General features: G+C 40.6%; 1 protein-coding gene across 18 annotated transcripts in view; it reads left to right on the top strand.

Moving 5' to 3' along the window:
• MACF1 (microtubule actin crosslinking factor 1) overlaps positions 1-23,672 on the top strand; it is a gene marked incomplete at its 5' end in the record, with an annotated part of 350,743 nt that extends 327,071 nt beyond the window's left edge. For 6 of the 18 annotated variants that reach the window (XM_081305394.1, XM_081305391.1, XM_081305381.1 and 3 more), the window contains 12 exons: positions 27-147; positions 681-844; positions 2,355-2,517; positions 4,696-4,850; positions 5,403-5,477; positions 6,515-6,532; positions 9,549-9,666; positions 10,429-10,497; positions 18,158-18,369; positions 18,945-19,055; positions 21,850-21,979; positions 23,007-23,672. In XM_081305394.1, coding sequence (XP_081161520.1) covers positions 27-147; positions 681-844; positions 2,355-2,517; positions 4,696-4,850; positions 5,403-5,477; positions 6,515-6,532; positions 9,549-9,666; positions 10,429-10,497; positions 18,158-18,369; positions 18,945-19,055; positions 21,850-21,979; positions 23,007-23,263 — 1,593 coding nt within the window. In that variant the 3' untranslated portion in view covers positions 23,264-23,672. The remainder of the gene's footprint in view (positions 1-26; positions 148-680; positions 845-2,354; positions 2,518-4,695; positions 4,851-5,402; positions 5,478-6,514; positions 6,533-9,548; positions 9,667-10,428; positions 10,498-18,157; positions 18,370-18,944; positions 19,056-21,849; positions 21,980-23,006) is intronic. The other 12 variants (XM_081305387.1, XM_081305384.1, XM_081305388.1 and 9 more) reach the window with 9 other exon arrangements.
• Between the last annotated feature and the right edge of the window lie 3,715 nt (positions 23,673-27,387).

Here is a 27,387-nt window from a genome sequence, read left to right as displayed (position 1 = left end):
TTTTTCGTATTTTTTGTATTTAACAGACATTTATGGAGGAAATGACACGCAAACAGCCTGATGTGGACCGGGTTACCAAGACATACAAAAGGAAGAATATAGAGCCTAGCCATGGTCCTTTCATCGAGAAATCCCGCAGTGGTAGCAGTATGTTTCCAGCCCATTATTTGGGATGCTTCCTTTCTGTTAATTGAAGATGAGCATTTTTAAGCATCTATCAAAAGAATTGCTTTTTGATTTTCAAAACTATATTGGGTTTTAAGCAAATCTGTTTTTTTAAACTTGTTTTTCTTACATAGTAGTATACAAGATGATAGAACCTGTTCTTTAGCAGGGGCCTTTCCATTGTTTTAGTCCTGGTGCTGCTGTTCTCATTTGGCTTGTACTAATTTAATTGTAACATAAATCAACTCATAGAATCCATTGCTTTTTTCATTGAGTAGATTGGTCCACTATGGTAAGAAAGAATTGTTTGGAAATATATGGAAAACAGTTAAGTACCTATTCGCTTAGGAGGATCCGTAGTTTTGGAGTTAGTAAGCCTTCATGATGCCAAGTCCCATATTTCTTTTCTCCATTACAGACGGGATAGCATTGTAGAGATCTTACATCTATAGCTGTTTCTGTTTTTGAACTGACAAAACCAGCTCTTCTAATCTTGTGGTTATTTTTCCTTTTAGGGAAATCCTTAAGTCAGCCTACACCTCCTCCCATGCCAATCCTCTCACAATCTGAAGCAAAAAATCCACGAATCAACCAGCTCTCTGCCCGCTGGCAGCAGGTGTGGCTGCTAGCCCTGGAGCGCCAGCGGAAGCTGAATGATGCCTTGGATAGACTAGAGGAGGTAATGCTCCACCAACTGTCCCTTATGTGATTCTGTTATTAAAAGGGTCCTTCTGAGGCCTTCTGTATGACCTGTGTGCCTTTACCTATTTCTTCAAAAGCAGAATCAGACAAGCCAGGCATGGTGGCACACATCCATAATCTCATCAGCCTAGTAAGGCCCTCAACAACTTATTAAGACCCCATCTCAAAAAGGGTTGGGGGATGTAGCTCAGTGGTTAAGTGTCCTTGGGTTCAATCCCCAGTACCATAAAAAATAAAAATTAAAAAAAGAAGTAGAATTAGACCTACACTGAGCCCCAGTACTTCTGAATGAGAAGACCTGTTCATGAGAAAACCACTCACACAGCAGAGGAGATTGTAGCATCCAGTTGTGGAAAGCAGTTAATTAGCCAATCCAGCGTGATTCTTCTTGGCACCTTGCTGTGGTTCAGAACCAGGAACATAACATTGACAAGTTATCTCCAGATGTGTAGCTTAAAGAAATGACCATTATTGAGCCCTTTTATGTAGAGATATATATACTACCCAATTATGAAATAAGAATAATTTTTTAGATTTCTTGTTACTCTGTTGGTTTTCACTAGATCGTGGAAAAGCAAATTGATTTTGAACTATCATTACCAATATAAAAGTAGATAAGTATTGCACTTCCTAGTTTTAAAACAAACCTCTAATATCTTTTATATTTTTTTATTTGTGCATATCAAAGCAGCTATGCCCAGAAGTGAGTGTTCTGTGTTTTTGTTGTTATTTCCCATAGGTCAGTTGAGTTTTAAGCATATTTGGTTCTTGGCGCTTTTTTCTCCCATTCCTTCCAACTTTGGAGTTTGAAAGACCCGGGGGGAAAACTACTGCACTCTAAAGTCAAAATGAATGTGAATCACTGACATAGTCCAAGTAACTGAAAATCACCCTGCCCACCACACAGGCCTCCTGTTTTCAATTAAGGCCAAACATTTAACATAAACATCAGGTGGTCAGTTTGCTCCCTCTGGTGCCATTCCAAAGAAACATGCATGGGGGCAGGTTTGGGTTCTTCCATATAGAACTCAGATTTCCTCATAGAAGTTTCAGAAAATAATGGGAAACAGGGTCCTTTGTGTGGTCATAGTATTTTTCAAAAAAATGTAAATGAGGGATGCTGAGATCTCCCTTTGGGATAGAATCTACTCCCTACTACTAAGAGGATGGTCCTTGGAAAAATCCAAAGGAAAAGCAAGGCTGGGTTCCACCCATTCTTGTTCTTCGTGCTCTGTATTTTCTGTGGTGGTTTTTCAGTTACCATTGCTCCTGCTATACCCATTATACTGCAGCTCATGTAAATAATCATGGCTTTAAGTGAAGGAGTCAGATTGTGCCTTCACAAGAGACAACATGTAGATAGCATTGTTGGTGCCCCTCAGAAGGCCTGCATGGCTTCACTAAATATGTGAGAACTTTGGTATGCTCTGGGAAGCTTTGAGGGCTATAAGTAAAAGGTCTTATTGACACCTCTGATTTCTGTCTAGTTGAAGGAATTTGCCAACTTTGACTTTGATGTTTGGAGGAAAAAGTACATGCGTTGGATGAATCACAAAAAGTCTCGGGTAATGGACTTCTTCCGACGCATTGACAAAGACCAGGATGGGAAGATAACACGTCAGGAGTTTATCGATGGCATTTTAGCATCCAGTGAGTCCATTTGTAATTCCAAATACATTTCACATCTGGATTCCTTGCACTTACTGTTAGAAGTTGTAATGTTCAGTCTCTCTGAAGTGAAAGTGTAATCTTGGGGAAGAAGTAATGTAACTACCTGCTCAAGTCATCTACACACCTGTAATCCCAGTGGCTTGGGAGACTGAGGCAGAAGGATTGCAAGTTCAAAGCCAGTCTCAGCCAAAGTGAGGTGCTAAGCAACTCATTGAGACCCTGTCTCTAAATACAATACAAAATAAGGCTGGGGATGTGGCTTAGTGGTTGAGTGCGTCTGAGTTCAATGCCTGGTACCAAAAAAAAAAGTCTTTTTATTTATTTATTTATTTATTGTTTTTAGTCGTAGATAGACCCCAATATCTTTATTTATTTTTATGTGGTGCTGAGGATTAAACCCAGTGCCTCATGCATGTGAGGCAAGTGCTCTTCACTGAGCTACAACCCCAGCCCTCATCTGTTGTTTTGATGGAGAGAAAAATCTCATTTCACTGGAAATATATGTACATGTATGTGTGTGTGTGTGTGTTTGATACCTTGGGGCAAGACAAAAACATTTGAGGTATAACTAAGAAACTAACTTTTGTGAATTATGAGGTTCTGAATAATATTTTTTAAAACTTTGAAGTTTCTTCATAAATCAAGCATGATGGCACCCACCTGTAAACCCAGAAATTTAGGAGGCTGAGACAGGAGGATCTCAAATTGGAGTACAGCCTTGGAAACATAGAGACACACTGTCTCAAATTTTTAAAAAATAAAAAGGATTGGGGACATAGCTCCATGTTAGATTTCCCCTGGGTCCACTGGCAGTTTCACATACACACAAAAAGGACTGGGGATATAGCTCAGTTGGTAGAGTGCTTGCCTTGCATGCACTAGGCCCTGGGTTCAATCCCTATACCACCAAAAAAAAAAAAAAAAAATATTTTTCACAAATGCAGTTTTTGACCTCTCTATAATAGCTTACAACATGTTAGCAGAAGACATAGTTGAGGCATAAAGCACTGAAGTATCTTGCCAAGATCACAAAGCACTTCTTAAGCTGTATAACTCCAAGTAAGGAAGTCAGGGAAGGCCTGTCTATGCAGATACTATTTGAGGTGAGATCTCAATGATGAGAAGGATCCAACCATATTAAGGTTTGTGGGAGGAGTTAGGGAAGAGATAACAGTAGGCACAGAACACTGAAATGGGAATGAATGTGGCACATTCTAGTAATAGAAAGGTTAACATAGCTGGTGTGTTACAACCTAAGAGGAAAGGGGTGGAGTTGGAAGGATAGGCAGCAGTTAATGTAGGTCCTTGTGGGCCATAGTGAAGAGTTCAAATATCACTCCAAAGGTAGCAGGACAATGGGGAGCCATCAGGTTTTTGGCTGAGAAACAATATAATCTAATTTATGTTTTGATAAATCGCTCTGACCACTATGAATGTTCACACTTCCCTGTGGAAAGCAGTTTATTAAGAATGAAATCAGGGGCTGGGGATGTGGCTCAAGCGGTAGCGCGCTCGCCTGGCATGCGTGCGGCCCCGGTTCGATCCTCCAGCACCACATACAAACAAAGATGTTGTGTCCACCAATAACTAATAAAAAAAAAAAAAAAAAAGAATGAAATCAATAATTTAAGTGTAGAAAAAAACTTCCTCTATTAATTCAAAATTGTCTCTATTCTGAGATAGTGACTCATCTAAAAACCAGTAGTAGTGGAGTGGATAATTCTTATGTGGTAGGTCTGAGTAATTGTAATATTTTATGCCTTTTGTTATATCTGAAATATTACTTTAGTATTTTAATTCTATAGGAAGTGAGGAAGTCTATACACAGAAATTCTAAAGTCTTAACTAGTAGCCTCTAATGCTATATTTTTTAAAAATATTTTTATTGTTGTTGATAGACCTTTATTTTACTTATTTATTTATATGTGATGCTGAGAATCAAACCCAGTGCCTCTCACATGCTAGGCAAGCACTCTACCACTGAGCCACAACCCCAGCCCCTAGAAAGTAAATTTTTGAGTGATTTTTTTTTTTATCTTTATAAAAGTGGGGTGGGTTTAATCTTTATATATTTTTTTCTTTCAAATACTTATATAACTGCCAACCAACCAAGTAAGGCCTCTCAATGTTTCACACTATGATTCCTTTTTTTTTCAGAGTTCCCTACCACCAAGTTAGAAATGACTGCTGTGGCCGACATTTTTGACCGGGATGGGGATGGCTATATTGACTACTATGAATTTGTGGCTGCTCTTCATCCCAACAAGGATGCTTATCGACCAACAACTGATGCAGATAAAATTGAAGATGAGGTATGAGAAATGACTGTCTTTTGAGTGTATTTTTAACCATGAATTTATACTATCTTGGATTTGGTTGGGTACAGTTACCATATCAGTTTTTTAAATTTTTTTTTTATTTATTCTTCAGTTTTAGGTGAACACAATATCTTTATTTTACATTTATGTGGTGCTGAGGATTGAACCCAGTGCCTCTTGCATGTTAGGCAAGCACTCTATCACTGAGCCACAACCCCAGCCATGATCATTTGATTTTGATGCATGCATATTAGCACTTACCTCTAAAGGAATTCTGAAGCAGGATGAAGAACATGTTGTATAGTTACTTGGGAAATTCTTTCTAGCCTTTCTTTCTCAATGTCTCTATTACCTCATGGAGTAATGCAGTTTGGATTAATTTGGATTAGAAGATAAATACCTATGTCAAAAGTCCTGAAATGCCTAAAAAACAATTAATGATGGCTTCTCTGTTTATATGTTAAAAAGGGGGGTCTTTATTTCTCTGACTAGGAATTCTTGTTTTATCCATCATGATTTATTTTTGTTATTGTTCACAACCGATAGGTCACAAGACAAGTGGCACAGTGCAAGTGTGCAAAGAGGTTTCAGGTGGAACAGATCGGAGAGAATAAATACCGGGTAAGGAAGAGAAGAACCAGTCCTCTGTGGTGGTTGTTTCCTCATATGTGGCCCTTATAGGTGAAAGAACCTGACACACAGCAGACTGGGTTGTCCCATCTTCTGGTGCCCATGGCCTTGAGATGTAGTCACGCTTCGGCCTCATCTCTAGAGGTCAAATGTCAGGTATCCTGTTGAGCTTACCAGATTTAGGTTGACAGTAGCTTGTATTTGATAAGATAGTGATCATTTAAGAGTCTTCATCACACTGCTAACCAAAGTCTTTAAGCAGGGATGAAGGTACCTTTGGAAACCATACCTACTGATTGATTATTCACTCCAAAAAGGCAGTTATCTTGAGCCTGAGCATCTCCCAGGCCCTCAGAAGACTGGGGGAACCATGTCAAGGCCCCAAACAGATGCTGTGCCTGTTCTGAGCTGGGCTACAGATGGGGCCTGGGCACTCTGGGGAGGTTAGATGTGGCCATAACAGTGAGTTGTACTTGTATTTTAGCTTCTTTGGGACCAGGGTCAAGGACATAAAAGGAATTCAAAATAGGGCTCCTAAAATATATTCAGCAGTTTGTTGGGATTCCTGCCGTCCTAAGAAAAATATATGTTTGGCAAAGAGGATGTAGATGATTGTGCTTGGCTGAAAAAAAAAAAACCAGGAAAATCTAGGTTTTATTAGTGCCTCAAAAATACCCTCAAACTACACCAAATCTACACCAGGCTGCTATTAGCTGAGGACTTTGGGTGACTCTGCCTTGAATCCTACTCAGGACATTAGTTAGAGCTCCAGGTAATCCTATGTTAGCTTGTTAGGTTTTGTTTTCTTGTTTTTTAATAACCTTGGAGAGAAATGAGTTAATGAGCATCAGAGTGAAAGGTTAGAGCTTCTTAATTTGTAAAATCATGACTCTGTGGCAGGAGCTCAGTGGTAGTATAGTCAGTATATATTCAAAAGACTGGTAACATGATATGATTTCATTCTTTAGTGTTAATTTGACAAAATGTTCTCTTTTTTTCCCTCCATCCTTTATTCTTACTGTCTATAGTTCTTCCTCGGCAATCAGGTACAGTGTGCCTTGCAGTGTTCTCCTCAGTGGATATGGTCTGTGTAGCTGATGCTGCCTGTTCTTTGCTGTGGGGAGAGGACATAATCTGAAGCATGCCTGGGTCACACCTGGTTGTCTTACCAAGTGGAGAAACTGCTAACAGGGCCAGTATTATAAAGCTGTCTCAGTGGCAAAAGGATCAAAGTATACTTATTTTTGTTTTTTAAAGATGAAAAATTCTATTCAAACTTAGATTGGTTAAAGATGACACTATGCTGTACTGAGTTATAAGTAATATGACTTGGGAAATTGAGACTAGGGTATGAGTCCATTTTCCTTGTAAGATGAGCCTACTCTTGTACTTCTATATTGGAAGTCACAACTCAGTTCTTCCTGATTTTTATCAGTCTTTTGACAGCACAAGTTTTACATAATGTACACTAAGTCAAAAAGTTCTAGGGGTGCTTTAGTACTCTCTGTATAAGTACTTCATTAATATTTATCATTACTTACTATTATATTTTATAATTACAAAGTTCCTGAAAATTATAGTGTAGAAATTATAATTGACTATGGCTTAAAGTTTGCCAGTTATGACCAAAAGCTAGTGATATCAAATTAGACTTATATAAAAGATTGGATGCTTTGACTCCGCTTGGTAATTCTAACCTTTCAGATCTTTTTGAGGGCTCATGGGTCCTGTGTCTTTTAAATGTCAAAGAAAGTTGCATGTTAAATCTGTCTCTCTGGTGTGAAATTCGAAACACTAAGAGTTGATTTGAGGCCCTCAGTCAATGCTCAATTCCAGGTACTGCAATAATCACTAACTACAGTAATGTTCTGGGCCAGTGGCAAGAGCGGGATAGAAATAAACTGAAGATGAGAACAGTCAAGTGGCTTTAAATAAATCCTTGCAGTAGAGCACCCAGCATGCCTGCTTCCTGGTGACATTCAGGTACTAGGGCCTCTTTGAAGGGGCACTGATGCCCTCCTCCACTGCTTTATTGACCGAAAGAGGGTCAGATGAGTCATTCTAATGTTACGGATAAAATTATTTTATACACAAGGTGCCTGAGGCTTCAAAGAACACATGTCACTGTCATACAGCTAATATCAGTGCGATCATTAAGAACCCACTTCCCTGTGAGAAAAGGAAACAGTGGTTACTGGCCTCCAAGACTCTGGTTCAGAGTTCTCAGCCTCTCTGACAACCCATTCTGTAGGTTTCTATTTTTAGAGCTGTTGTAACTCTCCTACCACTTGTCACTCTAGCCTCAACTTCCCCAGCTACTCTGGTTCTTCTTGCCTTGGATCAAATTTCCTTTTCCCAGAGCTCAGCAGAAACAAGTGAGAATCTTTCTAATAGAACTTCATTGAGAAATTAAAGAGAAGCCAACCATGAGATAAATGGAGTAGTAAACTCTAGGACATAGTATTCTAAGAATAAACTTCTCCCTGGGTGCCTTCCTGTTCACTCTGGAGGACACACAAGTACATATTACTCTTTTTCCTCACCTATACTGAGAAAAGCTAGTGATATCAAATTAGACAGTAACTTGGGGGTCACTGTGCTTGATCTGGTGGAGCCTAGCTACTTCCCAGAACAAGCTTCCTACACAGCAGGGGCTAGCTGCCCTCCATGATAGGGCATTTCCTCCCTCATAGCTGCAAGGAGTGCTGCTTCTGCCCCACCATGCTGTTGCTGTAGTCACTTGTATAAAATTTTTAACTATGAAAAAATTAGCATAGGACTATTTATATTTAAAGTAAATGGCTGGGAAGGAAGGGACAAGATTTTTTAGTCTGCTTGCCTATATAAATAGTGCACTGGAGTCAGAGCTGCTGAGAAACATGGAGAACTACTACCAGTTATTAATAATGAAGGAGGATGGTTATATGCCCTTCTTAAACATCGTTTCTCACCTTTTCCATTTTTCTGCCTTGTTTCAAAGTTATTCTCCTTTATAACTTTGAAAATGCTGGTTGACAATTCAGTAATCCCTTTTCCACTCCCCTGAGAACATCCTCCTTGAATTAAATAACTTTAGGAATTCAGTTTCTTTAACCAAGTGTTTGATGTTTGTTTTGGAATCTCAGCATGCTTCTCTTTTGATGCCTCTTACTTTATTTTGGGCTATTTATGCAATGGGAAACTCCAAATGGCAAGATAGAGCCAGAAAATAGGAATATTAGAACAAAAGGAAAAAATAAACACTAGAAGATCATGCTTGTTCCAAGGTCCAGAATAATTATTGAATACTAATTAGAATTATGGGCAATTAAATTTTTTATTTCTTCAACTAAATTTTAGAATAAATGCTTTCTGATCATTTTGTAGCTTTTTTTAAAATATTTATTTATTTTTTAGTTCTTGGCAGACGCAACATCTTTGTATGTGGTGCTGAGGATCGAACCCGGGCCGCACGCATGCCAGGCGAGCGCGCTACCGCTTGAGCCACATCCCCAGCCCCCTCATTTTGTAGCTTGAAGAAACCCTTTCTCCTGGAGACATTGCAATTAGAGAATACTTAGGATTTACTTCAGAAAATCAGATGCAAAAAGTCTTGTTTTTCTTCCAAGCTTATAATAATGATGCTTTGCAAGGGTTTCCTTATGGCTTGACTTAGAATTTGCTGTTCTCCATTGAACTTTTAAGCACACTGTATTCAGAAGTTGACATCCACCCCCTATCTTTTAGAAAAACAAATTTGCATAACAGAATGTAGGCACTGATTTGGGCAGAATCTTTAAGAGAATCAAAAGGAGAGAACATTTATCTATCTTCCCCCTCTCCTTTTGGTGCAGGGGTGTGACCAGGAAGAGAGGACTCTATCCCAGTGGAAAGTACTTGAAGACACAGACCTGTAGCTTGATGTTTCTGCTTTCCTATTTGTTAACCCTCTTATGAAAAATGGAGCTTAAATTTCTCCCAAAACTATGACATTGTCATTCCATCTGAATACAGTCTGCTTTAGGGGAAAAAGTATAAATCTACTTTAAGGCATACTCATTAAATTTTCCCTTGATTCTACAGTTTGGGGATTCTCAGCAGTTGCGGCTGGTCCGTATTCTGCGCAGCACAGTGATGGTCCGGGTTGGTGGAGGATGGATGGCCTTGGATGAATTTTTAGTGAAAAATGATCCCTGCCGAGGTAAGGAAGCATCCTAAGTGGATGGTACATGTTAGGATGTTAGGTAGGGCCACACTGCTGCTCTTTTCGTGCTTCTAGAAGTGTTGGTGGGTCTTTGTTTTTTGTTTTGTCACAGTTCTGGTCTTTGTTTATTGTTTTTTCACACTGCCTAGATAATGTCCCACCTACCACAAATTAGAACTCAAGTGCCAGGGAGAAAAGGCTAGAGAGGTCAGTGTTGTCAGGGAGAATGCAGAAATGAGAATTAAGACTTTAATGGTATCATCTGAACATTTCAGTTTGGAGTGTTATTAACACCAGCCTAGCAAGGAGCCTTTTAGTTAGGTTCCTGTGTCTTAGAGCCTAGATCCCTTCTATAATTCCTGTGGCTGCAACTCAGAGAGTATTGGGCTCTTCCCATGAAGGGAAGAATTGGTAAGCCCCCCTGACTAGGAAGGAGGTTAAAGGACACCTACCAACAGCACCAACACTTCTAAGACAGATGGTCACCTAAGACCATAGGGTGTCTTCCTATTAAATGTGAAAGGCTGACCCACTGGCCCAAAGGTGAAAAAAAGCTATCAAATGAGCAGCAAAAGGGAAAATGTCCAAATCCCAGTTGCTGAATCCTGCTTAGCTATATGCTTTCCTTTATCCTGTTAGCAGAGCTGCATGTGGGTGTATAAGATTCTCCCCCAGGTCTCCCAGTTTGTCTTTCTTGACTAGTTTCTGCATTTCCAGCTCTGTCTCTGTTTCTTTGTGTTTATATATTTTTTATTCTAGTTCACCATCCTGGGAGTAAAATAAAGCGCTCTGATTCCAGCTCTTCGATTTCCAGTCAGTCTCCCATAGGTTGGCTTTTACCCTTTGTCCCTCTTTCCCATGCCTTCGTCCGTGAAGAATGGCTTTGCTTCTTAAACTATAACACCTCTTGGCTCTTGATATCTGCTGCTTTCATGAATGCTTGAAATAGCCAAACCATTGCTTTTCCAACTATTCTACATTGACAGGGCATGAAACACTCATTGAGACAGTATCCATGGAGTTGGTTCTGTTTTTACTTACTTAATAAATGCTTCTATACCCTTATGTGCTACACACTTTATTACAAATAACAGATTTATGCCTCTTAACCACCCTATGAGGTATTGATACTGTTATCTCCATTTTACAGAATAGGAAATTAAGGCATAGAAAACTTAAATAACTTGCTCAAAGACAGGCAGCCAATAAATGGCAGAAGCAAGATTCAAATCCAAGTCAGTGTGACTGACCACCATGCTGTGTGTCTCAGAAGCTCACATACCTGCTTGTTATGTGTATTATGTTGATCCAGCCTGCATAATTAAATTATTAAGGTTTATTGACATAGCAGAAATGTTTACAGTACAGTTATATAAATTCTTTGGAAGTGGTTTATAGTCATATTCTGAAGCAGTTAGGACAGAACTAAAACATACAGTTCTCGAATGAATTCAGATATGCCCATAAATTTGTCCTCTTATTTAACTCATTCTTCATTTACTCTAATAAACCAGAATAAAAACGAAACACTAAAAATCTCCATTATAAGTTTGGTTTTTTTGTATGTTTGTTTTTTACACAATATCTTTTATTTTGTTTATTTATATTTCTATGTGGTACTGAGGATTGAACCAAGTGCCTCACACATGCGAGGCAAGTGTTCTACCGCTGAGCCACAACCCCAGCCCCCATTATAAGGTGTTTTTTTTTTTTTAAGTTAATTTTGAAAACACCTTTTCTAATAAAAACTTCTGAAAGAATATAGTCAGTTTGAGAATTTAACTTTAACCCAGTAAAACATTATCATGTTCCAAATTTATTAATAAAGGTTTTTATTTTCCTGTTATGTATGATTGGACTAAACAAAAATACTGCATGTGGCATTGTGGAATCCTCGGTTGCCTGTTTATTTGTTGCCTGCTCTATTGACAATAACATGCTGCTAGCCAAGAAGAATACTGCTTGCTTTATTCTTATCTAAAAATTGGAACCCCAAGGAAATTTGGGAGGGCCATCTAGTAGCTATTTTCTATGAACCATGATAGCCTTTTTCAGCAGCACTTGGAGCAAACAAGGTAAGGCTTTCCCATCTCTCTCCAAGAGTGTCCTCCTAGAATTCATTATCACCTCCATTCTTTAGCTATGGAGTAAAGAATTCTCCAGCACTTTTAAATATCTGAACTCTATTAGTAAGGGACAGGATGAGTTATTTCTAGTCAGATAAAAGATTGTTAGGGGGCTGGGGATGTGACTTAATGGTAAAGTGCTTGCCTGGCATTCATGAGGCCCTGGGTTCAATCCCCAACAACGAAAAAAAGTAGTGTTAGGAAATGAACACCTAAGGGCTGGAGTGGATGGCAGTGGGTTGGAAGAGCATGAATAAGAAAAAGAGAAGTTCCTTGAAACTAGGGTTCTATAGGACTGACATGGCTTCTAGAAACACTGCTTGTGGTAGAGCTTATGTTCATTTCTGGTGTATTTCCTTGGGCCTCTGGACTCTATAGAACATTATACTGAGGATGGTATAAAATTGTACCAAGGTTCTTGGTGCCAGTGTACACCATTATCATTTGTTACTTCCTTTTACATAGCTGTTGAGAATGATGGAAGATCTTCAACTTATTGCTTTAGCCAAATGTAAAATGTAAAGATATTCCACTAGATAGATTTGCCAGTTATACAATTTCCTGGTAATGCCACAGTCAGAAGTTTTAATTTTAGTCGTCTTCCATGGCAGAGGAAATCATAATGCTTTGGATAATAATAAAAGTGACCTGCTGCCTCAAAAATGGGTATTCCTGTACCTAGGCTACTATGTATGTTTTTAAGCATCAGACATAGTCTCCCAAATAAAGATTTAGAAATTTTCATTTATGGAAATTTAAAAGGCACATTTTGGCTTAGAATTGATTTTTAATTTCCATAAAATACACATAAGATTTACTGTCTTAATAGCTCTTAAATGTACAGTTAAGTATATTCACACTATACCACATGTCCATGAATCTGTCTTCATCTTGTAGAACCAAAATCCTACACCTATTAAACAGTAGCTTATAACTGAATATTTACTAACAGGCCTGTTCCAATATCAGTTGCCCTTAGAAAATGATGGTCTCCTTGACAGTTGAAGAGTTAAACCTGGCGTGGTTTCATTGTGCCTCCCCCATGGCAGCCTCTGTCTGACTTGGTCACAAGAGAGTTCAGCCTCGGATTCTGTACTAGGATTCAACAGGTTTTCAAACCACAAAATGCAGTGTTAACTCTGCTGGTGATGACTCTGGATGATCTCCACTCCTATAGACCTTTCTTATGGAGAACTGTTCTCTCTGCTCTTTTTTTTTTTTCTTTTCTTTATTTTTGACAGCAGAATGCATTATCTCTCTGCTCTTTTAAGTTGCTATTTCTTTTTGTATTCTAACTATAGTAGGTCTGGCAAGCCTGAATATAATCTCATGGTTTCAGTAATGAAAACTCATAGATTTGCATTGTGGCTCGAGAGCCAGTCACAGAGTTAGAGAGCGAATTTCACTGGGGCATCTTTGTGCTTCTGTTCTTCATCCCTGAAGAAGGAAGGAGCACTTCTTAACAGAATACCTCATGAAAGTCGTGAGATTCATCTCTTAAAAAGGTTGGGTCTACCCCATTTTCAGAGGAATAGAGGCTATTGGGTTTCACAGATACTTGTTAAACCCCTAAACATGAGGTTGGGATCCAGAGGTAAATTAAAATGACAGTCCCTGCCTCAAGAAGCTCACAGCCCAGTGCAGGAGCACAGGTGAATAAAGAAATGCCCTTCAGTTGATATAGTGAGTAAGTTGGGTGAGCGAGGCAGGGGAGATGGGTCTGCTCACACAGGTAGAGAGGGTGTCAGGACAAGGAGGTGTTGCTTCAGCTGCATCAGAGAGGTGACACTGGACAGAGGGCCCCTGGCCATTCACAGTCCAGGAAGCCACAGGTTCAGGTGTACAGGAGTGTCAACAGTGGGATAGAAAGGGAACCACAATTAATCCCATGTGACTATGGAAAGGTGTGCAAGGCTGATGGCCAGATAAGATTGTGCAAAGTGGCTGGCAGCTGGGACCCGTTGGTGGAGGCCAGGCCACCACATATTTATGGGCACTTGGTCACATAATGCTTGCCTGGTTCCCAGTCCTTGGAAAATAAAAAAAAAAAAAATCATGGTCAGTTGCTTTTGAAAGATGCTGAGGTAAAGCTAAACATACTTCTTTTACTGCAGGACTCTCAGAGCTGGCCAAGTGCTAGCCTCATCAGGGCTCTCCCAAGGGGGACATGAAGAGGACAGTGTTTACCAAACCCCTCTCAGAGGAACCTCTCAGAAACTTCAGTGTAGGGAAATCTACTCTAAGCAATCTACACAAACAGATTTTTATATAGAAATGCATTCTGGGGAATGAGTGAGGGCAGGTTGGTCATGAGCATGGCAACAAGGAAACTGGTTGGAAGCTGTTGCAGTCACCAGGGTGGAGGGGATGCTTCCTGAACCACACCAGTGTCAGGGGGTGGGCATGGAAAGGCTCCAGGGACTCGAGAGGTATTAGAAGGTAGACTCATGATTGAACTGCCATCAGGAGGTCAGTGCCTCCATGCACTCCCTGGTTTCTGGCTATGTCTGCTCGGTCTTTGCCTATAACTTCTGACATCAGGAAGGACTATGCTGAGAATGTACATGGGAATTGGCATGACAAGGGTGGCACTGAGTTCTCAGAGGAACAAGTTTGTTACCAGGTGGAAAGTCCAAGAGGGAGAATGGGACTGTGGACAGACCTGGAATGAACAGGGAGGAAGGACCTTATTTGTGCTACTCAAGCACTCTACACTGAGTTGCATCCCAGCCAGAGGAGAGTGTTTCAGAAAGAAGAGAGCAGGTAATTCCCCACACTCCCAACACATTAAACATTAAAAGCTAAGATGTGATGCTTTTACCTATCAGACTTTCACCTGCACACACATAACTTAATAACAGACAATTGACCAGGCTGAAGTAAATTGTATATACTATGTATTTGGGGTGGTGGGGGGGCATGTACTTTGGTGTAACGTTTTGGAGATTATCAGTCTTGATCATGGTTAACACATCAGTTAACATGTTTTTTATAAATCCACTTGCAGAAATTTATCCTAAGGAAACATCAAGATGTGTGCAAAAGTTTTCTAAGAGGTCTAGACAATTGAGTTAGTCAGATTTTTGTCACATGGCCAAAATATCTGACAAAACCAGTTTAAAGGAGGAAATGCTTATTTGAGCTCACAGTTTCAGAGGTCTCAATCCATAGTCAGCTGGCTCCATTGCTCTGGCCTAAGGTCGTGGAGCTATTCACCTCATGGTAGCCAGGAATCAGGGAAGAGCCTGGAGGACAAGACATAATCCCTATGGACAAGTCCCCATGCCCCACCTGCCTACAGTTACACCCAGTTAGTCCTTTTTACATTATTAACACATCAAATGGATTAATGATCTGATTGGGTTACAGCTCTCATAATCATTTCACTTCCTGCATTAACAGGAGGTTTGGGGGGAACACTTCACATCCAGACCATAACAAAAATACAGGAATATTCCTGATATTTTTATATTAAGATATATTTACATATACACACAGACAGTTATGCAAAAAAAAAAATAGTCACACCAACATGTTTTTTTACTACTTTTTTTTTTTTTTTTTTTTTTTTTTTTTTTAATATTTATTATTTTTTAGTTCTCGGCGGACACAACATCTTTGTTGGTATGTGGTGCTGAGGATCGAACCCGGGCCGCACGCATGCCAGGCGAGCGCGCTACCGCTTGAGCCACATCCCCAGCCCCGTTTTTTTACTACTTTATCAGTAATTTTTTATTTTATTTTTAGTTGTAGATGGACACAGTAGCTTTTTTTTTTTTTTTTTTTTTTTTTTAATGTGCTGAGGATCAAACCCAGTGCTTCAGGCATGCAAGGAAAGCACCCTACCACTGAGCCACAACCACAGCCCTCATACCAACATTTTAATAGTGCTGTCCCCTGGGTTGTGATTGTGAGATTAAGTAACTTATTCTTTTTGTAATTTTCTGAGCACGTCAACCTTTCTACAATTAAAAAAAAAAAAAAAAGCCCCATGACACGGACATTATCAGGGCCCTTTGCACAATTTCTATGGAGTGGTAGGAATGGAGGCCTGTGTGGGATGAGGGGAGGTTGGGAACAGCTAAGTACAATTGCTGCTGCAAAGACTGTGGCTCAGAATGACCTGGGGGCAGGATAAGATGAACAAATAAGTAAGTAGAAGAATAGAGCTTTAGGCCCAGCTCTGCCATAGCTTTGTTTGACCTTGGCCTCTGTGAATCTTCCCATTCCTTTGGAATGGAAGAGATGCTAATAACAGTCAAATACAATATTGCACATGATAACACTTTGTAAATTGTATAGTGTGTGAGGAATTATATTATCACTCTGTTATTACATATATAGTCCTCTCTCCCCTTTTGGCAGGGGGACAGGATCTCTACATGTTGCCCAGGCAGGTCTCAGATCCAGGGTTCAAGTGATCTTCTTGCCTCAGCCTCTCCTAGTAGCTGAGATTATAGGTGTATATCAATGTACCTGGCCCGTAACCCTTTCTAACATGTCACTGTCTGCAACTGGGTTACTATTTCAAAGTTTTTGAAACTCTTGTAACCCCTGTTGTTTTCTAGCAAAGTTTGCTCTGAAGTGAATTATCAAATATTTACTAGACCATACATATGAAATTCACTGCAGCTAGGGGCCACAAACAATTCTTTGGGGGTATTGAGGTCCTCAGCTGAAAAAATTATTTCTATTTCTCAGTGTCACCTAATTACCATCTGTATATCCATCTAGCTGAGCACTTCAAACATGATGTATAGTCTTAAAAAGGTACCCAGGTGCTGAAGGAAATCCTCTTTGAGAATGAATTCCTGCTAATGCGTGTAGACAAAGAAGAGTGCTAAAGTCTGAATAAAATGATGCAGAGAAAAATAGCCAAGGAATAAATCTTGAGAGGCACATTTCATTGGGACTGAGGAAGAAAGAGCTGAATGTGTTAGGGACTGTTAAGTCAGACCATCTAGATGAGCTAAGTCCTTAAGAGACAGCCAGCCTGATCTCCTTTGGTGAGCCTGGGTTTCCCCAGGCTCATAGCAGGAAGGATCCCAGCTGGTTGCAGAACCCGACCTGTAGCTCAATGGTTTTGATAGCCACAAGTTAGTGCGTTTAATCCAATGCTTTGAAATGGTATGTCAACATATCATATGTTGAGAAGAAAAGAACAACAAATAATGGTGGTGGTTCTGTTTTTCCAGAGTTCCTCAGCAGTCTATTATTCAAATATGCCTAGTACTTTCCCACACCCCCCCCCCTTGGACTGAGGATTGAACCCAGGGATACTTTACACTGAGCTACGTCCCCAGTCCTTTTTATTTTTTATTTTGAGACAGGATCTCACTATGTTGCCAAGGCTGGCCTTGAACTTGTGATCCTCCTGCTTCAACCTCCTGAGTCACTGGAATTATGGGTGTGTGCCACAGTGCCCAGATACGTCTAATATATTCTAAAAGTAAACAATCTAGGCTGGATGAGCAGGTAGAGGGTTATTATAGGATCTTTCAGGGAGAAACAAAGGACATACTCCAAGAAATTATTTCTTTTATGTTAATAGTGTCTTTCATATTTAACATTTGTTTTGGGCTTATTTAAGTTCTGGCCTTACAACTCCAGAAAGCCATGAGACAGCACCGTGACCTTCAGTACTGGTTCCAGAGTCTCCCACCTTGATGTTCCGCTCCACTTGCAGCTGCCCCTTCAGCTTTTTACTGCTTTCATTTTTTGACTTAACAGTTTCTCACTGGCAAGTTTTGTGCATGGTCTTGTTCTTTCTCTCTCCCCCCACGTTTACTTCTTAATGATTCTGTCATCTTTTTTTTTTTTTTTTTAACTGTTCTGAGTCCTTAGACCCCTATCTTTTGGATTGTGATTGACAGAATTCAAACAGAAGAGTCTAGACAATGTCAATTTCACTAATGTGTTTTTTTCCCCAATTTCCTTATCACATATCCTGCAAATGCTGAGCAAAAAAAATACACGTCCTATGAGAGAGAAAAGGAGTTTTGATTAACATTGGAGCCCTGTGGTCTGTCGTGCCTGCTTCACCTTGAGCAGTTACAGTATGCTTACCCCAGGGAACAGTGCAAAGCAAGACTGGGACAGCAGAACAGGATGGTACTCTGTACACAGAGACTTGCTTATTATCACAAGCTAGGATATTTTGAGTCCCTGTGTCTGTTGTGGGTCAGAATTATAACAAAGCTGATAAGTCATGGATATAGCTTATATAAAGAATCCACAGATGGTACAAGGCCTGTAAGTTAAGTAACTATTTTCATGGGGTCAAGCTCCTATACAACCATTGAAAATGTATTGTTAAGATTAACTGATATTGTGTATGTGTGTGTGTGTATCCCCTTTTTTAGCACGAGGTAGAACTAACATCGAACTTAGAGAGAAATTCATCCTACCAGAGGGGGCATCCCAGGGAATGACCCCTTTTCGATCACGAGGTCGAAGATCCAAACCATCTTCCCGGGCAGCTTCTCCCACCCGCTCTAGCTCAAGTGCTAGTCAGAGTAACCACAGCTGTACATCCATGCCATCTTCTCCAGCAACCCCCGCCAGTGGGACCAAGGTATGTGCTGACCTCCCTTATGGCCTCCTTCCCCATTCCCATCTTGGGCAGTGTTCCTTGTTCAGGGTAGCCTCTGAAAGACTCCCAGGAAGAGAGGGACATAGAAACATGCAACCAGCTCTACCTAGTATGTCCAGGCCCTGGCACAACACACAAATATGCGGACTTTAAAATGTTTACAGTGGAATAGACAACATTAAATACACATAGACAACATAAATACACATTCAGGCCAGTTACATCAGAAGGATTTCTTTCTTGTCATTGCTAGTTTGAATTTGAGACACCCAGAAATCCTAGTTTTGAAAACTCAAGCACTGTCTATGCAGCTGAGCTAACAAATAATTTTACTCTTTCAATTGGTCATGTATAAAGAATGCTATTGCCTTTCTGCCTGGTCCCTCTTGTCCTGTTGGACTGATGTGCGTTTTATTTTGTTTTCTATTTCTTTAAAATTTAGTGTCTTCTATTTTATTTATTTGTTTGTTTATTTATTTATTTCTGTTCCCAATTTGTCCCCTTTCTGTTCCACTTTCAATTGTTCCCCTCCTTCCCTTTGGATTTTCGTTTCACAGACTCCACTTCAGTTCTCTCGCTGTTATGACAAACCCTGGTTGGTAAACAGTAAGGCTAGCACCCCTGTCAGGGATAGCCATTGTCCTGATCTCCAGCTGCCCAGCCCTGAGGTAGAGTATGGTTTTGCTGAGTGGGGAGATGGTCAAGATGAAGCCCTCGATCATTTCAAGAACCTGCCCAGCTCTTCTTCCTGACGCGAGCCCACCTCTCCTTCATTCTTATGTGCTTCTGGCACAGCTGATTCATCTGGTTAAGTGTTTTCAGGAGTTTCTAACTCGGATTCAACAAAATTGGAGATAATTGAGAGATACCTAAAACTAGATCAAATTTGTAACAGTCTTCAACATGATATTTGTTCAGTGTGGTGAATAATGGTCATTCCTGGTGACTTGTTTATTCGTTTTGTTTATAGTGGGGCCTCTTGGAGTCTCCAAATGTCAGATACACAGACGAGTTATGAACACTTGAAATTCAACTACCGCGCATGTTCACCAATATTCTATCTTTGCTTACAACTGGAGAGTGGTTGGCACCACCCACCCTGACACCTCCCCAGGGTGGTTGGTACTTCCACACTGGCCCAAGGCATGGATATTGTCTATTTCAGGCAAGCGCAGTATCAGTGACCACTGCTCTGGGACTCCGATTTTAACTTTTGAATTCCTTGGCCGAGCATAGTGGGTTTCTGTAGCCTTGATTTGAAAACACTTGCCAGCAATGAAGCATGTTCAAATGCAGCCGTTAAAATGCCTGAAGAGTTTTAGAAGAGCAATGTTTCAGAAACAAAGCATGGACCAGCAGCTTGTCTGATCACAGTACATTTTTGCATTCTGGCTCCTACAGGGAAACTTTGGGTTCTCGTGCCTCAAAGCATGGCATTGTCTTTTGTCAGGAAAAGCTTCAGGCAGACACTGGGGAGACACAAGAAGGCAGCGGCTGTGAATGAACTGCTTTGGGATTCATCCTGCTCCTACCTAAAACTCTAGTTCAGAAATCTTTCTGGTTTAGAACATGATGTGGGGACTTGGTGCCATGAAACCCCAACATTTGACTTGTTGATCCTGCTTCTCTTTCATAATGGCTCCAGTTTCATGAAAATCTCAAAACTTCTAAAATTTTAAACATTTAATTATGAAATGCAAATTCTCATACAGTTCTGGTAGATGGGCTTTTGTCTTAAGGTATAATTTTTTATTTTCATTTCATTTTGAGGTTTCAGGTTTCTTTACTCATTGATGTCCTGTTGCCAGGCCATGTCCTCCCAGCCTGGAGTCTCTAGAGCTGGGGATTCCTGGCAACAGTGCTCGCTGGGGAAGGATGGCTTCTGAAACTGGTGCTCCTCTCCTGTGGGCCAGGAGAGTTCCTGCTTGAGTGTTAATCACTTTCTGTTGCTTTTACCTTTCCTTTATAAATTAAACACAGCAAACACAGTGGGGTGGGTTGCTTTGCTCTCCTATCTGTATAAACATCTTAAAGGTCCTGGAAAACAATTTATGCAACTGATTTCAAAGAAAAAATAGCATGTTGTGGTGTGAATGATTTAAAACAGTGTTTCAAATATTCTTTATCCTCCTAATTAAGTCTGTCTTTAAAACACACACGTTGATATGAAAAACTTAGCTCCTACTGGTCACTGGTAGCAGTAATAATAACACATAATTCCCAGTTTAGAAAATGTTTCTATACTTCATTTATTCATTCAACAAGGTTTTTTGTTTTGTTTTTTGGTAGTAGGAATTTAACCCAGTGCTTTACCACTGAGCCACATCCCCAGCCCTTTTTTATTACTTTGAGATAAGACCTCACTAAGTTGCTGAGGCGGTCTTGAACTTGCCATCCATTTGTCTCAGTCTCCCCAGTCACTGGGATTACAGGTATGCGCCACTGTGCCCAGCTCAACAAAGTTTTATCAAATTCCTCTTTTGTGTCAGTTTTAGGTGCAAATGGATTTTAAAAAAGTCCCTGCCTTTATGAAGTTGAAGCTTAACATGGGAGAAAGCAGCAACAAGCAAGTGTACATGTACGTCAGACAGTGATAGTACTGTGCAAAAACTGCAGAAACAAAAATGCAAGCTGTGTCACTTGAGTGGTGAGGCAAGACCTCTCTGATAGGTCAGCCTCTCAGCAGAGCTCCTGAGGGAAAGGAAGGGTGTGCTACACATTTGCTGGGGTAGGAGATTACGCAACAATGGTCCAGGCAGAGTAAAGAGCAAGAGGACAAGACTAGGGACCTCCCTGGGCTGGGAAGTACTAACCAAGAGAAAGTATGGTAAAATTAAGTAGGAAAGGCAGGATTTACCCTTCATTTCCCAGGGAGAAGCAAAGACACTGGGTCAGTCACAGCCCAGGTGCAAACCCAGGCTTCCTGGATCCACAGTCTTGTTCTGATCACAGTCCTTCTCAGCTATTTGGCCTAAAGTCAAGTAATTTTATCTGTACTTATCAACAGGGATATTAGACTAAAAGAGATCTTGACTGAAGTTACTGCACCTTATGATGGAAATTGGATAATACTTGAATCTATTAATATTTTGAATTTCTCTCCCCAAAATATTGATTCACGGGATTTTTTTGATTTTTTTTCTCTTTGCTCATTTACTATATTTCTGTTTGCTATAACAGTGGTAATTTAGTGCCTGAAGATTTTTTCCACTTCTAGTGGAAATTTTGTCAGCAAAATAAAAGGTATTAGGCATTTTGAAATTTTAATTAGATCTTAAAGTCTTTGGGAATCATCAGAAGCCATGAACATAGGACACTTTCAAAATATATCTTTGTTTTCCCGGACTTTTAATTTGTTTTTCAGTTGATCAGATATAAAGAGGCTACATTGACTTTTTTGAAATGAAATTTTTGTCAATGATTTCACTAAGTAAATATGACCTTTTAAAAATTTTTTTTAAGGTTATTCCATCAGCAGGCAGCAAGTTGAAACGACCAACACCAACTTTTCATTCTAGCCGAACGTCCCTTGCTGGTGATACCAGCAATAGTTCTTCCCCAGCTTCCACAGGTGCCAAAACTAATCGGGCAGGTAAGTATTTAAACAGTGAAGTATGTGTGAGGTAAGGGGTGAGTGCGCATGGCCAGGCTTAGAACTGGGAAGTCTGCTGGCAGTGATCCCTACCCCCTAAGGAGCTAGAGATAAAAACAGCACTTAGTGTATCCAGAAAGAAGGACCTGCAGGTTTTCAAATGACCTTTGCTGCTTTTCCTTCCAACTACAATTAGCTCTAACCTTGCCTTCTGAGAGCTGGTACTTCCACTCCCAAAGCTGGGCCACCTGGGGTTTTTCCTCATTGTTTTGGGGTTTTGTTTGTTTATTGCTTTTTCCGGTGATGGTGGAATTTTGCTTTTGGGGAAGTTTTCGTTTTATTTTTGGTTTTTGTTTTGAGACAGGTTCTCACTAAGTTGCTGAGGCTGGCCTTGAACTTGTAATCCTCCTGCCTCAGCCTCCCAAGTTGCTGGGATTACAGGTGCATGCCACTACACCCAGCTGAGCCACCTGTTGTTGATCAGAAATGATCACAGAAAAGAATATGAAAGAAGAAAGGGCTAGTCCATAGCTGGGCAGTTTGCTAGTAACTTTACCAACACCTTATATTTATTACAGCCACTGGTGAACTGAAAAAGTCAAGAAAAGGTTGCATCTGCTTACTGGCTGATGTTGCTTCTGGGAATTCAGCTTCTTTCCTGGCTCTCTGCTTCCAGTTCTTCACCTCCATCTCTGTCTACCTGCATATTATCTCAGTGCTCACCTGTCTGTGCTGAGGTTGGAGCAGACCCACTGATTCCACTTTGGGGGCATGGCAGCTGACAGCACTGCTGGCAGAAGCTGCTTTCTGTCCCTCAGGAGGCCAGCTTCTCAAGTAGACTCACAAGCCAGAAAGACTCAGGGACTGTGTAGATGAAATAACCAGGGTTTAGTGAGGCTGTGATTTGCCCAAGCCTACACAGCAATCAGGTGGAATTAGGATCAGCACCTTACCCTGTCGTTTGGTCACTGGTTCTTCCACCCCATGTCTTCTTTATTAAGTCTTCTGCTTTATTCTTGAATTCCAGACCCTAAGAAGTCAGCCAGCCGCCCTGGGAGTCGGGCTGGGAGTCGAGCCGGGAGTCGTGCCAGCAGCCGGAGAGGAAGTGATGCCTCTGACTTTGACCTTTTAGAGACGCAGTCTGCTTGTTCAGACACTTCAGAAAGCAGCACTGCAGGAGGCCAGGGCAGCTCCAGAAGAGGGCTCACCAAACCTTCTAAAATCCCGACCATGTCCAAGAAGACCAGCACTGCCTCCCCCAGGACTCCTGGGCCCAAGCGATAACGCTGTACAGGCACCCATGCCGCTGTCCTCTTTGAATCCTGCTCCACACATTGGGTGTATATTTATTCTGAACAGGAGAAGTTATATTGTTAAAAGTGTAAAAGAATAATTGTGTTATGAAGCTGCCTTATTTTTTTTCTTTTTGTAAGTTACTATTTTCATGTGAATATTTATGTAGATAAAATTTGCCTCCTGGTAACCCTGTAATGGATGGGGTCCAGAAATATTTGAGAAAAACAAGTGAAAAGGTCAAGATGCGAATGTGTATTAAAAAAAAAAGCCTCTTAATAGGTGGTGCAGGGGTTGTAAACCTGCTTTATCTTTTAGGATTATTCCTAAATGCATCTTCTTTATAAACTTGACTTGCTATCTCAGCAAGATAAATTATATTAAAAAAATAAGAATCCTGCAGTGTTTAAGGAACTCTTTTTATAAATCACAAGACACCTCAATTAGCAAGAACTGAGGGGGGAGCACCTACTGCATTTCCATTGTTTTAATGTTGTGTGATGTTAACTGAAGAGAGGAATCCTGATCTAGGTGGCGTTTCCACAGGATACAACAAAGGAGTTTATTGCAATACTGTCTTGGAGTACTGTCTCAGTACTGGGTGTTTAAAGGACACATAGCTGCTAGAATTCAGGGGTAAATGTAACTGTTCATAAAACGTCAGAACATTGGGGTTTTAAACTGATTTGTAATTATTCAGCCTTGCCACCAATTACTCCTGTACTCACCAGGACCCAGACCTTTGGTGAGGGAGAATCCTTAGTGGCATTGCGAATTACAGATTTGTTTATCTGGCATTTTTTGCTATTTATTCAAATGGTCGATCAACTTCCCACAAACCGAAGAATGAATTCCACAAGCCTATTCTGAAAATGTGGGCCTCAGACAAACACTTGCTCATTCTCTGACAGAGCTCACCAGCACACTCTTTCACCAGTCCTGTCTGCTTCTGTCTTTTTTTTTTGTGCGTAATAAAATCAACTGACCAAGTGACCACAAAGAGGGGCAGTCTGGGGCTCCTGTTTTTTAGCTGCTGTTCCTCTTACAGCTCCGACCATGTTGCTGTGTGATTATCTCAATTGGTCTTAATTGAGGCAGAAACTGAAGCTCTACCAATGAACTGTTTAAAAACAAGACACATTTTGTATTAAAATTGCTTGCAGTAACAATTGTTTTGTAATTCCTGATTTTATTTTCAATCATTATCTTATATTTAAGTGTTCCCTAGTGTATGATAGTGTTGTAGGTACTTAAAATACGTTATTCAAATCGAGTATCTTAATGGATCTAGAACTTGTTGACAGTTTAATCCTTGTTAATTTTGTTTAACAAGGCAACAAACATACACAGGTTTGTAGAGAATCTGCCCCACTTACATGATTAAACTAATAGCAATGTGTAAAAATTTCGTACATTAGAAATTACAAAATCCTGGGGTTTGAGGCAATGGGCCAGTTTCCCATAATATGCTGAAATCTGTTTAAATGGTAGAATTTCAGAAGTGGAAGCAAAATTGGTCATCGTTTTACCATACAGAAGGCTTGCTTTGCTCCCCAGACTGCATGCCAGTGAAAGAAAACATCTTTTTATTTTGGAAGACAAGGATCTACAGGTTTAAGTAGGAATTGGGCAGAGATACCGTTTCAAATGCGTCCAATTTAACTCCTTTGTTTTCTACATGGAGAAAATGAGTGAAGAGTGATTTCCCTGAAATCACAGAGTGAGTAAATGGCAGAAATGCACTTTAAACCTGATCCTTGACTTCTTTAAGTCTGGCATTTCTCTTTCCTCCAGCCTGTAGTTGGCTTTAAATGAGAAGAATAACCAAAATTAACTAATTCTAATAACATGAAAAAGACATGATAGGAAGGGCCCAAACTCAGACCATCAGTATTGTTGGTCATCAGACCACCTTCCCATTATGATACAAGAATTTGGCAAAATACCAAAATATGTTTACCAAAGCTGTTTTGAGGCCTAATTTCCAGATTAGGGAAGTATACAACTTGATGGGTCCCAAGGAAGTGCTTAGGGTTCTTCAAGCTGCCAGGACTTTGCAGAACTTTTCACCCCCATGGACTTCTGCCTCTAGGCCTCCTGGCAACAGAAGCATGCTAAGTCTTTCCAGTAAAGTTCAGCAGTGGTGGCACCCAAAGAAAGTGTATTTCCACTCAACAAGTACCTGTATGTGAGACCATGTACAAAATAGACCAGAACAAGGGTTGAAATAGAATTATAGTTCTGAAAAATGGTTTAAAAAATGTTGGTGTCTGTTAGGGTCTTCAATGATGTGATAAAAACAGCTAACATTTATTGAGTACTCACTGCAGACCTGTGATTGTGCCAAGCACTGTGTACATTCTCATTTAATACTCATCCCAATCCTAAAATCATAAGTTCCCTTTTATGGAAGAGAAACAGCCGGAGTTAAGTAACGTTCAAGTCACAAAGCCACCAACCAACTGGGGAAAATCCTTCTTTTGACTACTTTCTCCAAGAAACTCCACACCTCAGTCCCCTCCCAGGTCTGCTGGTCTGGGGTTCCACTCATACTAATTGGCCTTCACTTCATGGCTTCCCCTCCTCTGCCCTTCCAGGCTCTTTGTTGGCTGGGAGTGCAGCTTTCATTTTGCCTTTGAAATGACCAATTTGGTCAATGGCCACTTTCGTTAAGTGAGGACAGCTCAGGACAGCGTCTCATTTGCTCATCTCTGGCTCAAGGCCACCCACTCAACAACCACCCTGGTTGTTGATGAATTGTGGGCTGAATCCTTTTGAGAGTCTAAAACCTGCTATTTTTAGGTCTACAGAAAAGTGAAGCCATTGTTGGGAGACATAGCTATCTCCACTCATCATAAATCAAGATAAATGGTTTCTGTCCTAAGAATCAGCCCAACACTGGGCTGCTTGCTGTCTAGCTAGGAGCCAAGCATTGCACAAAACATAACCTGGAAATTACCAGCTGGACTAGAGGCTCCAAATGCTGTGGTGTGGGTTCATGGGGATGCACAGGGTACAGAGAGGACAATGAAGGGGAGGTGGGCAGGAGAGACAGCCCCTGACCCAGCTGACAAGAACAACCCCTTGAATCTGCCCTCCTGTCCCCAGAACCTGTGGATTCAGTCTCCTAAACAATTTTCTCCTCTGCCTCTCCATCCCATCCCATCACCATGAAGGGTTCATTGTCAGTCCCCTCTTTTCCCAACTGCTGTACCTGCCCCCAATTCCAGACCCTGACTTCAGTCTCCCTGTAATCAACATTCTCTGCATTCTGGCTCTGGTCTCAAATTGGTCACTTTCCACATTATCCATAGGTTAAAATTCAGTGTCTTTATGGGGCTTGCAAGGAGTGTGGGAATTTTTTTGTTGGGTAATAGAAAAACTAGACACTAACAAATGATTACATTACAATTTTAGTGGAGACAGGAGGATTGTGAGTTTGAGAACACCCTGGGCAACATAGCAAAACCCTGCCTCAGAGGAAAAAAATTAGTCGATATTTAAAACCTTGAAGTTACCAATCAAAATGTGGTTTGGTTGGACATTATACCTTTATTTGGAGGTTTAAGTTTGAATTCTCATGGGAGACATCATAATTACTAGGTGCCCAAGGTCTTTATGTTGCTCCCTGCAAGGCCCTTTGTGGTCCATTCCTTGGCAGCCCCTCCAGCCTCTGTTCCTGGATCTGCCCTGCTCTCTGGGTTTCAATGAACAGCTAACCTCTAGGTGACCACCTGCCCCAGGCCAGCTCCACTGTTGTATCAGCTGGGGAAAGTCCCTTACCCTCAACTTCCTCATCTGTTAAAAAAAAAAAAGTTGTGCCTCAACTTCCTCATCTGTTAAAAAGAGGGATCCAGGGGCTGGGGTTGTGGCTCAGTGGTAAAGTGCTTGCCTAGCACACGTGAGGCTGGGTTTGATCCTCAGCACCACAAATAAATAAATGAATAGACAGATAAATAAAAGTGTCCATATACAACTAAAAATATTTTTTTTCAAAAAGAGGGTTCCAATTGTGTGCACCCCATAACAATAATATTAACATTACAGAACGGTACAGGACACACACTCTACATGCCTGGCAAGAGGCAGTGCTGTTACCTGCCATTATGATGCTC

The sequence above is a fragment of the Spermophilus citellus genome (genome assembly GCF_964194105.1).
Source record: "Spermophilus citellus genome assembly, chromosome: 9".
In the NCBI taxonomy this organism is placed as follows: Eukaryota; Metazoa; Chordata; class Mammalia; order Rodentia; family Sciuridae; genus Spermophilus; species Spermophilus citellus.
The sequence above is the reverse complement of the archived record's forward strand: the minus strand, read 5'-3'. Positions and strand labels throughout refer to the sequence as shown.